General features: G+C 40.7%; 2 protein-coding genes across 11 annotated transcripts in view; one reads left to right on the plus strand and one right to left on the minus strand.

Moving 5' to 3' along the window:
- LOC308074939 (myotubularin-related protein 9) overlaps positions 1-698 on the minus strand; it is a 12,022-nt gene extending 11,324 nt beyond the window's left edge. For all 9 annotated transcript variants that reach the window (XR_013932144.1, XM_080414490.1, XM_080414494.1 and 6 more), the window contains exon 1: positions 11-698. Coding sequence is in view for 8 of the 9 variants with exons in the window: in XM_080414490.1 (XP_080270616.1) it covers positions 11-198 (188 nt within the window). In the remaining variant the exon portion in view is untranslated. The remainder of the gene's footprint in view (positions 1-10) is intronic.
- Positions 699-2,628: 1,930 nt separating this feature from the next.
- Positions 2,629-6,309, plus strand: fam167b (family with sequence similarity 167 member B). 2 transcript variants are annotated; one of them, XR_013932169.1, is made up of 3 exons: positions 2,629-3,152; positions 4,581-6,100; positions 6,251-6,309. XR_013932169.1 is itself a non-coding variant. In XM_080414824.1 (2 exons), the coding sequence occupies exons 1-2, from the start codon at positions 2,823-2,825 to the stop codon at positions 4,842-4,844; spliced, it is 594 nt and encodes a 197-aa protein (XP_080270950.1). In that variant the 5' UTR covers positions 2,629-2,822; the 3' UTR covers positions 4,845-6,309. The 2 variants fall into 2 exon arrangements, 1 of the variants encoding a protein (XP_080270950.1); XM_080414824.1 differs by having other exon boundaries at positions 4,581-6,309.
- The last annotated feature ends 6,759 nt before the right edge of the window (positions 6,310-13,068 follow it).

Genomic DNA, 13,068 nt, shown 5'->3' on the forward strand with positions numbered 1-13,068 from the left:
ACCCACTCACCTCTTCTCGATGGCATCGATGTTCCTGAGCAGCAGCAGAACCTGTCTCCTGCAGCAGTCCGTCTCCCGGTCAGAGAACAGCAGGTGGTGGCCGGTGATGCACAGGGTGCCTCTGGCCGGCGGCTGGAAGGGCAGCCGCAGGACCACGTCTTCAACGTTGGCCGTCTTGATGTGCTCGGAAAACTCCATGAATGAATAGTTCTAGAAGTTACAACAGTCTCTGAGAGTGCGTTTTGCTGCTGCTGCTTAAAAACGAAGAAACTCTTCTGAATAGCTGTCATAGAACTGGAGGACACTCCGACACACTAGTTGTTGCTTCCTCAGACTTGTTTAAAACCGAAAATAAAAGATCTTGAGAAATGATCCGAGCCCTTCCTTCCTCTCTCTCCAGTTAACAAGGTGGTGTTGGTGGTGCTGCTTCTGTTTGTTTGATGATAAGGAGCCTATAAATAGAACAGATGCTCTTTCATTCTACTTCAGCGCCTGGTTTACTTTACACACCTTCTAATCTAAACGCATGGTGGAAAGAAACACCTTCTAAACGCATGATGATGGCGGAAAAATGAAACATCTGCAGGCAACAGAAGAAGGAAGTATATGTGTTTCCTCAGAACAACGGTGAGATAATGACACACGCTATAGCGACCTCCTGCTGTCACAAGCAATGCTTTTTTATTTTATTTTGCACAATCACAATCTCTCTCTCTCTCTCTCTCTCTCTCTCTCTCTCTCTCTCTCTCTCTCTCTCTCTCTCTCTCTCTCTCTCTCTCTCTCTCTCTGTGCGCGCTCGTGCTCTCGTGCGTGTGCATAGGCCGCCTACCACACACACCCACCCATTTCCCGTGGATTTAATGCTCATTCAGCTGTTTCACTGGACACAGGATAGGTGGGCACTATAGGGACATCTGGGCACCTCGATGTAAAATGGGCTATTTTGTCCAGAATGTGAACAAATAAAATATTAGAAAAATGGTCCTAAGTAGCCTAATCTGTAAAGTATACATGATGTGAACATGCACGGTACATCAGATTTAAATGTATCCTTCAGCTTCTTGTTTATGCCCCAAAATGACTGGATATACAGGTGTTGTAGCAATTGTAGAAACATTAGACCTTAATTGTCGAATGTTTAAGCATGTTGCAGCCTATGCTTATATCAGATGCCTGGCCGCCTGCAGTATGACCTTGGACCACTAGACGGCAGCATTTCCTTAACATTGGGGAATAGGTCGTGGAAACCCTGGTGGAAACTGACTTATTACAGTAGCCTACTACTACTCTCTATATAATATATACAGCATTCGCAACAGTAAAATCATAACGACTAACTAAGACCACAATTCGCTTCAAATCCAAAGGTAATTCACTCAAAGAGAATGACTTGTTATTATTTAACAGGAACAACTACTGGTCTTTTTTAAAGAAAAAAAATCATAGGGGGGCCCACAGTGAATCTTTGTCCCCAGGGCCCAGAATTTAGTGCTACGGTGTGGTGTCAGCTTGAAATTAAATAATGACTGTTAAGGGCTTAATTACATTTGTTAATTCGAGGTGAATTAAATCAAGTCCAAGGTTATTATTTAACTGAGATATGCTAGTGGTCCAGAGCTAAAAAAAAAAAATCATCTTAACTGATTCATTGCAACTTATGCATGAACGAGCAGACACGTGCGATTGATTATGGGCACATTTCCTAATTATGGTGACACAAACAGACAATCCGGTACAGTTTCCCTTGAGATTCTAACTCCCATTTCTGTGGAAGTTCTTCACATCCGACTTCCCAGTAACTGACACCATTGGCGTGTCATTATACGTCACCAGGTAATTCACTGCAAAGTGGTCGATAACACAAAATAAAATACAAATCTTCACTTTCCTACATAACTAAATGCATGGTCAGGGACCACATGCAATACCTTCACGGACCACCAGTTGAAAACCCATGTTCTAAATAAAGAATTCAATCAATCAATCAATCCGTTTGTATAGCCTATGCCTACGGTATATGTAGTTTACAGAATTCCGCAGAAAAGTATTGGAAATGTTCAGAACAATTGCAGAACTTGAAGCCTACATGAAACCAGTGGTGGGAAGTAACTAATAACCTATATTTAGGCTACTCACGTACTTAAGTACAATTGTAGGCTTCTTGATTGATGGAATACTTTATTTAGAGGTTTGCAGAAAAAAAGCACATGAAAGTACAGTTCAAATACAAGGTCAACTAAATAGGATTTTTAAAAAAACAAGAAAGCCATGTTTCTATTTAATCCCAGTTGACCTTGTATTTGAACTGTACTTTCATGTGTTTGTTCTGCAAACTTCTAAAGTATTCAATCAATCAAGTACAATTGTGCGGTTCTTTTACTTTACTATTCCAATTGTTATATAGACAACTTTATATTTCTACTCCATAGCCTACATCTCCCAGAGCAAATATTGCACTTTTTATTCCACAAAAATATAGCTGATATGAATATCATCTGTAATGCAGCTAAGCCTTAGCTGCGTTACAGATTTAAATTAATAATAGAAAACACACATTAAATAATAAATAATGATATATTATTATATAGCAGCACATTAAGTCATTTAAAATCAGCCCCCTCCAGGACACACCGTCATAATTCAGGCTTGACTCAGCTGGAGAGATGTGGGCGGTCACGGCTCCTCATCTCTCCCTATAAATTAAGTTCAGGATCAGAGTTGCGCTCCAGACAGTCCAGAACGCGCACCGACTGAACGCACAACAAGACAGTTTGCGCGCAGCCTCGTTCTTCTCACTTTAATTGGCTCAAACTTCCCTCGCCATGGATTTCAAAGAGTTCGGAGGAGATGATAACCGCGATGATGACACCTCCGAGGGAGAAGCAGAGGACCTGGACAACGTCAAAGCGCTGGCGGAGAAGCTCAAGCTGCAGACGCGCAGACCGTCCTACCTGGAATGGCAGGAGCGCCTCCAGAGCAACCCGTGGAAGAAGGAAAGCTGTCCGGAGGGAGAAGAAGGCGCATCATCCGGGGCGAAAGATGCCGTCAACGAGCCTGTGATCTTAAGAAATGAGAACTCGGAGTTGGTCGTACGCAACATCTGTGGCTTTGACACGATTGATGACGCCCTGGAGTTTCTTAGAAAAGAACTGGTGAGTGAGTCAGTGAGTGAGTGAGTGACTGGCAGTTGTGGAAAAAGTCATCGATTTCTTTACTTAAGTAAAAGTATCAATACTACAATGTAAAACAAATAGCCTACTCTGTTACTAATAAAAGTCCAGAATTCAAAATTGACTTGAGTAAAAGTACAAAAGTATTGTACTTAAAGCACAACAAATAGAAAGTAGCCTACTCATTATGCAGAATGTCCCATTTCACAACTTTTCAAATGTAGAAAATGTATACAAATCTTTCGAAAACAGCAGATCTACAAGCTCACAATGAGCTTGTAGATCGGCTATTTTCAAATGGCCGAAATGTATATAGGGCTGAAGAGATTAATGTATGTTTTGTATTAGTAATCAAAATCTACAAAGTAACAAGTAACTACACTTTTCAAATAGTGGTAGTGGAGTAAAAGTACAATATTTGCCACTTTCTCCACCTAAAGGCATGTAGACAGTTGTAGAATTCTGTATGTACAAAATATATTCCAACTACAGAAATCTTCTCTTAAGGGGCTCCATGGTACAAAATCTTTTCAAATGGGTGTCTGCGGCCTAATAGTTTTTGATACATAATACATTTTTGAGAACACAAGTGATTCATTATTCCCATTGCTCTCACAGTAAAATGTATGGATACACAAGGGTCTATTTTGTTCCATTTGTACACTGTCAGAGTTAAATTAACACAGGAATTTACATGCTCTGGTGTTGCCTAGACTAGAAGAGTACTATGTTTACTATATATCCTGAGATGCCTGGCTGCAGATGCTGGTGAGTCAATCACTCACCGTTGTGCACTGCTAGCCTGTGCATGAATGCCTGGTTGACAGAGTATGCATGACTTACCTCATTACTACCCGCATCCTAAACACACAATGACACTCATTGAAAAAGTATGGATTGTGTGCTTAATGTGTCTGACCTACTGCAATGGAAACGTCAGCCATTTCATGACAACAAAAGACAAAGACAAGATAAGAATAGAGGCTACTTCACCCCCAACAGCACTTGCATCATTAATTACTTAAAACAGTGAACTCCGGAGAGTTCGTTTAACTCTGACTGCCAACCGTCAAGCAGTGGTTCTCAAAGTGGGGTCCGAGGACCCCCAGGGGGAGTGAACATTTGGGGCAATAGTTGGGATGGGTTATATCACTGCTCCTAATAGTTAGGAGGATGCGTTAAATCACTGCTCCTAATAGTTGAGATGAATTCAATCACTGCTCCTAATAGTTGAGATGAATTAAATCACTGCTCCTAATAGTTGAGATGAATTCAATCACTGCTCCTAATAGTTAGGGTCAGTTCATTGCAGAGGGTGAATTTCAGGTATGCACTTGGCCGATACCCCAACCACACAAAAGGTGACACAACTATTTATTATTCATTTACTTTTTCCGAATCCGTCTGCAGAGGGAGATGCAGATGCAGGACAACCGCCTGGCCCGCCAGCTGATCCGCCTGCGTACCGAGATCTACCGGATCAAGGTGGAGCAGGTGTGCCACCGCCACAAGGAGATGCTGGACAACGCCACGTACGAGCTGGAAGAGTGCGGCGAGGAGTCCGATCTGCTCTGCGACATCCCCATGAAGGCCGCCTTCGCTCTGTCCACCCCTCTCAAACACCTGGGCCTCACCAAGATGAACATCAACTCCAGGCGCTTCTCGCTGTGTTAGGAGCACTGACAAAACGCCAGTCAGAGGATGTAGATTATATGTCCGACACCTCTGTGGTGGTCTTGGTGGGCCAGGCTTTGTTCTGGACGATGGAGGGAAGAGCGGTTGCCAGACTCCTGACGTGAGACCTTGTTCAAGGACAGAAGGTCTGCCGTGTTGAGCCGTGTCCGGGCCCAACACACACACACACACACACACACACACACACACACGTGTGCGCACGCACACGCACACACACACACACACACACACACACTCACACTCACACGTACGTACGTACACACACACACACACTAGGGCATTCACGAATAGTGATTTTTAGCATTCGAATTATTCGACCTATAAGTATTCGAATATTCGATTAATCAATTTGATTATAAAAAATTAAATAATAAAAAAAAAAATATATATATATATATATTTTTTTTCAATGGCATTGATGACTTGACTCAAGGAATGCGAGTTGACGTCACACCAGAGCTCACAGCTGCGTGTCTGCTGTAGAAAAGCCACAACAAAAAAAAAAATCAATAATAGTGGTTTGATAGTCGAATAGTCGGTTTGATATTCGAATATTCGAATATTCGACTATTCGGTGAATGCCCTAACACACACACACACACGCACACACGCACACACACACACACACACACACACACACACACACACACACACTCACACGTACACACACACTCAGATGGTCTTTTATACTGACCCTATATTGAACCATAACTGCTCAGGTATTGTCTGTTATTTTTACACTCAAGTCAGGGTGTGATTTAGGGTACCTAGAGATTGGTGGGATACTTACGGATACAGGTTCAGGGGGCACCTAAACCTTGTGGGCACCTCAACGTTAAATTGGCAGTTTATTTTCCCAAAATGTAAAGAAAAAATAATAAATGTATGTTTTGGAGAATGGTTGGAAATAAAGTAAAGTACACATGATTTTAACATGCACGGTAGATCATTATCAGACCTAAATTTACCCTTCAACTTCTTGTTTATCCCCAAAATGACTGGCTATCACAGGTTTTGTAGCAATTTGTAGCATTTGTAGAAATATTGGGCCTTAAATGTCATAAAAACAATATTTATGTAGAATATTTGGCCTCATTTGTAAAATAAATGTAGATATAAAATCAAATATAAAATAAATAAATGTTTAAAAAAAAAAGTGCCCAGTGTTCTCAGGGGCCCACTGTTCCGGTTACCATTTGGTGGATATATAGGTTTACACTTGGTAGCATAGATATGTAGAAAATTTGGCCTCATTTGTAAAATAAATGTAGATATAAAATCAAATATAAAATAAATAAATGTTTTAAAAAAAAAGGTGCCCAGTGTTCTCAGGGGCCCACTGTTCCGGTTACCATTTGGTGGATATATAGGTTTACACTTGGTAGCATAGATGTATGTTGTACCCCACTGCATTAAGGGCATTTGTTGTAAACAAAAAAAAGAAGAAAGAAGTATGTGCCCAGGTATTGTAAAACACTGAAGAATAGAGTGTTGTACAGCATTTAAGACAATGCATCACTCTTTCCCTGGGAAGCCGAATGTTCCCTGCACAGAAATATGACTGCCAACAGATTGACCGAGACTGAGAGAGAGCATAACTTCACATGGTCCTGATAAAACTCAACATCAGAAAGAGTGTTCCAGACCTTATTGACTGAGAGGTCAGAACACAGTGTTCGGCATTCTTTCCCCTGTGTTGTGGTGTGGCGTGGTCTGGTCTGGAACAGTGCCAAAAGGCAGTCTCAAAGGAAGTGAGCATTCTCACACCTCTCCTTCGCTGACCAAAAATAACAGCAAACCCAGTAGGGTCATTACTGCAATGACAGAAGTGCACCATGATTTCCATCACAACGTCCGCATGCCACTGAGCACAGATTCCATGGAATGTAGACTGATAAACCCTTTGTATTGTGTTGCATCATGCCAGGCATAATATTGGTAAAGGTGTTTTTTCAGGTAGACAGATTTTCATGGAATTCACACCAGCAGCAATAGTGGTTTTCCTCTAAAGCATCTTTCCGTCTCATCAGTAAACATACTGTGATACTTAAATGACCACTTTCAAGTAATGTCATCAAGTACTTGCGTATTTCTGTAGCCATATGCATGTTTTGTACATATTAAGATTATGTTCGCATATTAATATCGTCTCTGTCGGGTGGAAACCTCACATGTCCAACTCCAAAACTGTTACTTTACAGGATTCAAATTAAAAAATAGCAAAAGTGGCAGATCTACAAGCTCAAAACGCGTCGCTTCGCGTCACGTTTCGAGCTTGTGGATCTGCTACTTTTGATGCTTTTGTGTGACACTGTAGTATGATCAAGTAGGGAATTAATTTACGAGAAAAAAAACACAAAAAAGTTAGAATATGGAGATAAGAGGTTTCTGCCCGACAGCAGCGATGTACTGTACAGTAGCAGCTTATCCATTGTTATAATAAAAGAGCTGATTATAATATTAATAACAATGCAGGCGTGCCGAAAGAAGCAGGCTTGAGCCCCCCGTCCTCGAGGTGTCACCCAAGCAGGCCATTAGACCTTCAAATTGCAAAAGTATCTGCAAAACATATTATGTACAGATAATACATGTTACCTATGGCGTAGAACATAAAAAACATACCTTTACATTACACCATTTTTTAAACCTGTGGTCAATTAGTACTATATTTACTTATTCTAAGTGAGAAAGGGCTGGTAGAAAATGTCTATAACATTCGTGTGTATACACCTGGTCCACGCCTAGTTCAGACCGTCACCACAGCAAGCTTCTGATTGGTTGTTGCTTTGTCTCACCTCAGAGCGGCAGCGGAAAAGTTGAACTTTCCTCAACGTTTTGGTACCGCTGTTTGCATTTGAATTCATGGATATGTTTTTGTTATTGTCAAATTCCTAAGCCAATAATTTGATGAACAGCGGACCGGTAGGCAGCGGTTCCGGTAGGAGACACACAGGAAACTCCTTGTGTCTCCTACCGGAACCGCTGCCGGTCATCAAATTATTGCCTTAGGACCATGGGGTGACTAATTGATAGAAACATTTTGGGGGTGAACTATCCCTTTAACAATGCATGGACCCATAGCGCTTTCCCAGAACACAGAAGTAGAACTGCGGTCATGGTGTGAATTCAGCGTAATGTAGGTATGTGGAGGGATATTTCAGTGGTTCTCTTCTCAATGCGGGGTCCAGTGACCCCCATGGGTCCTTGAGGAGGTGCCAGGGGGTCCCCATGCTAAATAATTGATAGTTACGAACCAGAAGGACCATTTCAGGTCCGTAACTCTGGGAGTGTACAAATAGAACCAAATGGTACACGTGGTTCTATTTGTATACTCTCTGAGTTACAATAACACTGAGGATTTTACAGTGTAGATTGGGGTCCCAGAGATATAATTAGTAGCAAATGGGCAGGGGTCTGTGGCCTAATGCATATGAAACTAGGGGCTTACAGTTGAGTAGAATGACCAATAGTAATCTATTTTAATGGATGGATGTATGTATTTTACAAGACTGCAAGTGAAAAAAACAGCAAATGACACTGAACAATTTAAAAGCTATTTTACCGCTTTTTCCCCTCCACGCTGTTGCATAAGCACCACAATGTCCTTTAGGATTATGTTTTTTATTAACACGTGTCTTGTCAAAAAATATTATTTGATTATTAAATATTTGTACTCAAAATAAAAGCCATTAAAAAAAGAAAGCTATTCTATTCATGTTATTGTCTACCCACCTGCTTCAAATGTTCCATACAGCGTATCAAGGGTTAATGAACCCAGTCACCTACGTACATGTATTCTATTATACCATTATATACATCCTGGCTGCTGAGTTCACCCGCCACAATGGTTCCCCCGCCGTTCACATCACATATCGTCGCGTAGGGTGGAAGGTGGAAACCCTGCATGTCTTTTTTATTATTAAAATCATTTTTATCATGAAAATACCCGATCTACAAGCTCACAACACATCGCATCGCGATGTGTTGTGAGCTTGTAGGTCAGTTATTTTCAAAACCTTTGTGCAACACTCTTCTATGATGAAGTAGGGCATTCATTTATGAAAAGAAGTTGAAATATTGGAGATACAAGGTTTCTGCCCGACAGCGACGACATTCATAAACATACGAGTGTCACCCTGCAGGGATTCACACCGACATTGTTACCAGACGCAACTGGCTGAGCAAGAAACCAAATATGCAGCACAGTGCAGTCATTATCACACACACACACACACACACACACACACACACACACACACACACACACACACACACACACACACACACACACACACACACACACACACACACACACACACACACACACACACACACACACACACACGTTTGGATTTATATCCCTGTGGGGACGTCAAAAGCACGGCTCGTTTTGTCGCTCCACTCCAAAATCTCTTTGCCGAAAACAGCCGATCTACAAGCTCACAAATGTGTCGTGAGCTTGTAGATCTTTCAGAAAAAGACTTGCACTCTACATAAACGTTTAAGTCAAGTCACCTTTATTTGTATAGCACATTTAAAAACAATAGAAGTTGACCCAAAGTGCTTTCCATTCAAAATAACATCAAGACCTCATAAAATACAACATAGTAAAAAATAAACATAAAAGCAATACCTCATACAAATACAGCACAATTAAAATAACATAAAAAAGCAATATGATTTAAACACAAAAAGTTAAAATACATTCAATGATCGAAGTAGACCATATACGTTAGTTGCTCTCAGACTGAGCTAAAAGCAATGGAGAAGAGGTGGAAGAGGTGGATTTAAACTTTTCAGGAAGACTCCTTAGACAGAGACTAAGAAAATATATTTTATTTTAACATGCTCATAAAGTGCTCTGTGCTCCAAGTGAAAGGTGCAAACAAGCAGCAAATGTTTCGGTCATAGGACCTTCGTCAGTGCTGTATCATACAGCATGAGCATGTTAAAATAAAATAAAAAAGTATTTTTCGGACAGTTTTCCTTTATGTTTTTGAGACCACCGCACCTGCAGATAACCCTGAACAAAGGACAAAGAAGGGCGCAACAGTTTACCCTGAGCTTGTAGATCTGAAATTTTCACAGTTTGTTCACCTTTTATGACAATCCCAGAATAGGGACGCTACGCTAGGCATCAAGTCATCATGATTTGTGTGCATGGGGATCTCATCTTAAACAAGCTCAGTGCTTAATGAGTCTTCCAGTTTAGTAGACCTTGTATTGTGAATTTGTACTTACATGTACTGTTGTTCTCATGTCTTACTAAATAAAGTACATCAATCAATCAATCAAGTCCTTAAACCTAATCGTAACCCTAACCTAAACCTAATCATAACTCTTAACGCAACCCCACACCTAACCCCTTACATAAATGGCTAATCCTAGCCCTGACACCAACCTGAATCTCCTATTAACTGTAACCGTAGCTCCAAAAACCTGTCTTAGCCATGAAAATGGCCATGGTACCCCAGGGGACCTGAACAATGTCCCCACAAAGTACATTTTGTTAGGCCTTCATGATGAGCACTCTCAGGGGGAGCTTTTAAGTGTCTTGCTCAGCGACACTTCGACACATACACGGTGAGGCAGGGGGCGAACCGGCGACCCACAGATTCACGGACGGCCTTGCTAACCGCCCAGCTACAGCATCCATCTTACTATCCTTGTGTGTCCCCATGTGGATAGTAATACAAACACACACACACACACACACACACACACACACACACACACACACACACACACACACACACACACACACACACACACACACACACACACACACACACACACACACACACACACACACACACACACACACACTTCCCATTTGTAAATGGACATAACATGATGGACATAACCTCATTGATGACGTTAGACATACAAAAAGCATACAAAGGTCCATTGTCATGAATGCTATCGTACGCAGGATTTGACAGACACTGTGTTGGCACCTTAAGGCCTTATTCTTTAGTGTGTGCTTTTTTTTATGTTTCTCTGCCCTGCAGACGGACTGATCTTATTCCAACAGCTTCCATTTCTGTATTGGGTAATATTATACAGGATAAACAGAGCATGATGTCACTCATACATCTGTCCACTCATGTAGGTGAACCCTTAACTACTGTACTTTCAACCTGCCCTCCTTTATTATTATCATCATAGGCGAATGTTTAACAAAGTCAGATCTACAGTACAAGCTCACAACGCGTCATGTTGTGCACTTGTACTGTAGATCAGCTAGTTTCAGTTTCAGTTTCAGTTTTCAGAGTAGGGCTTAAAGCGAATTATTAGTGAATAAAACGTTATTTCAACCAATTGGCATCGTAGAGTATGTTAATACAATAACTAGTACATCTGCAGTGGCTGGAGGTGGCTATTCTTCTATTGAGAAATGTAGATGTGGGTAGGACACCTACTGATTGAGTACTGCCTGAAGCTCATAAGCGAGATATCTCCCTTGGCCAAGCTGGGAGACGGGGATTTGAATCCCGGGTAAGACATGCAGCTTTAAATGGAAATTTCACTTTAAAATGCTTAGTTCACTATTTAGGATATTTGAATTGATATTGATATGATCAGACACTGATATTGTTATTCTAAGGAATGGGGAGTCCTTAGTTTTTTGATTACTTATTTCATGCATGGACTTTATGGACATTACAGAAAATATTAATAATAAACAGAATGAAAACAACAAAAGAAAAGTGACGGTCCCCTCATGTAAGAGAAGGACATCGAGAAAGACAATGGGTCCCGATTCACTAAGCTGGTCGTAAATACAGTAACGTGTAAATAAAGTGACTAAAGGAGGGTGTATTTTCTCTAAGCGAAAGCCGACGTGCAATTCACAAAGGGGTGTGTAAATCCCTCAAATGTGTGGATCACAGTTGTTCCTCATTTTTGCCTGAAGGTCAGAGGCGCGTTCATGTGGGAGATCATTTGCATTGCTCCACGGCCCATTTAAGACCATAAAAAAACAACCGGAAACAGATGAAAAACTACGCGACTCTCCAAAATGGACAGATCTACAAGCTTGTGTCGCGTCGCACCGCATGACAACTTGTAGATCAGCGGAAGCGAGTCCTTCACGCGATTAAACGTTTATTAAGTAAATAGCCAACTCTCATAATAGGCTAATAAAACAACAATGAAAGAATATTACATAAGCCTTTTCTTTTTGAACAAAGATGTTTATTTGCTTTTCTGCAGAGAAATTTCACATTGTACAATAATTTTTTCAGCAAATAAACTAAAATAAAAACACAAAAAGAAAAAGACAAAACAGAAAAACACGAGAAAAGAGAAACAGACAGGACAATTCGGCAGACATACTAAGCAACAGATTAAATCATATTTAAATATCAGGACATTTACTTTAAAAAAAAAAAGCCAAATATATCTAGTTACAACACAAGAAATATCATGACACATACACGAAAACACAGACATATGCTTTCATATAGGCAGATTAAAGTACCCTATAACTGGGGCCCATTTTTTTAGAAACACATCGTACTTCATCTGGAGCTTGGCAGTAATTTTTTCCATAGTATACATTTTCAATATCCTCTCATGCCACTGGCTTTTCTACTGAACATTGCTCACCTTTTACGAGGTAAAAAGATTATGCTAGGATCCAACAGGGCATGCTGGCACGCTGCTATCCGATAGGCTTTATTGATTACTGAGGGGAAATTCGTCTTTGGATTAATATATCATATATGTCCTACGTCGGAATGGGGAATGGATCTATTCTGGACACAGCTAGATTTCATCCACTGTTTCCTCATCAGATGGTAAGACTTAGGCTATTGTGTATGGCGTTCATGTGATCAGTATTATAGCCTACAGTATTATAAATTAATACCGCGGACACTGGAGGCGCGTCTGTGCTCAGCGACATTAAGGCATGAGAAAGTCTATTTTCATCATTATGTGAAAAAAAAACAGTGGAATTTGCATCATGTCTATATTATGCATAGGCTACATCGTTTGACATATTTCTTCTTTTTTATATGTGTTGACAAATATTGGGCACATACATATTTTATTTGAGGTTTGGCACTTTTGTAATTGATTTTGCATGAAGAATAAAGTATTCTAATGACATACGCAAGCTTTGATCCCTGGTAAGTCAGGCTCGGAGCGGACCTGAATCAGACTCATAACGCGGGCAGTTGCGTAATTCCTTTACGTT

The sequence above is a fragment of the Gymnoscopelus braueri genome (assembly GCF_963280865.1).
Source record: "Gymnoscopelus braueri genome assembly, chromosome: 19".
NCBI classification, from domain to species: Eukaryota; Metazoa; Chordata; class Actinopteri; order Myctophiformes; family Myctophidae; genus Gymnoscopelus; species Gymnoscopelus braueri.

Bases quoted from the DNA above. Each gene is read 5' to 3' on its own strand.
- fam167b (XM_080414824.1), top strand. From the start codon at position 2,823: ATGGATTTCAAAGAGTTCGGAGGAGATGATAACCGCGATGATGACACC. The intron at 3,153-4,580 runs GTGAGTGAGTCA...ATCCGTCTGCAG, and splicing joins AGTTTCTTAGAAAAGAACTG to AGGGAGATGCAGATGCAGGA.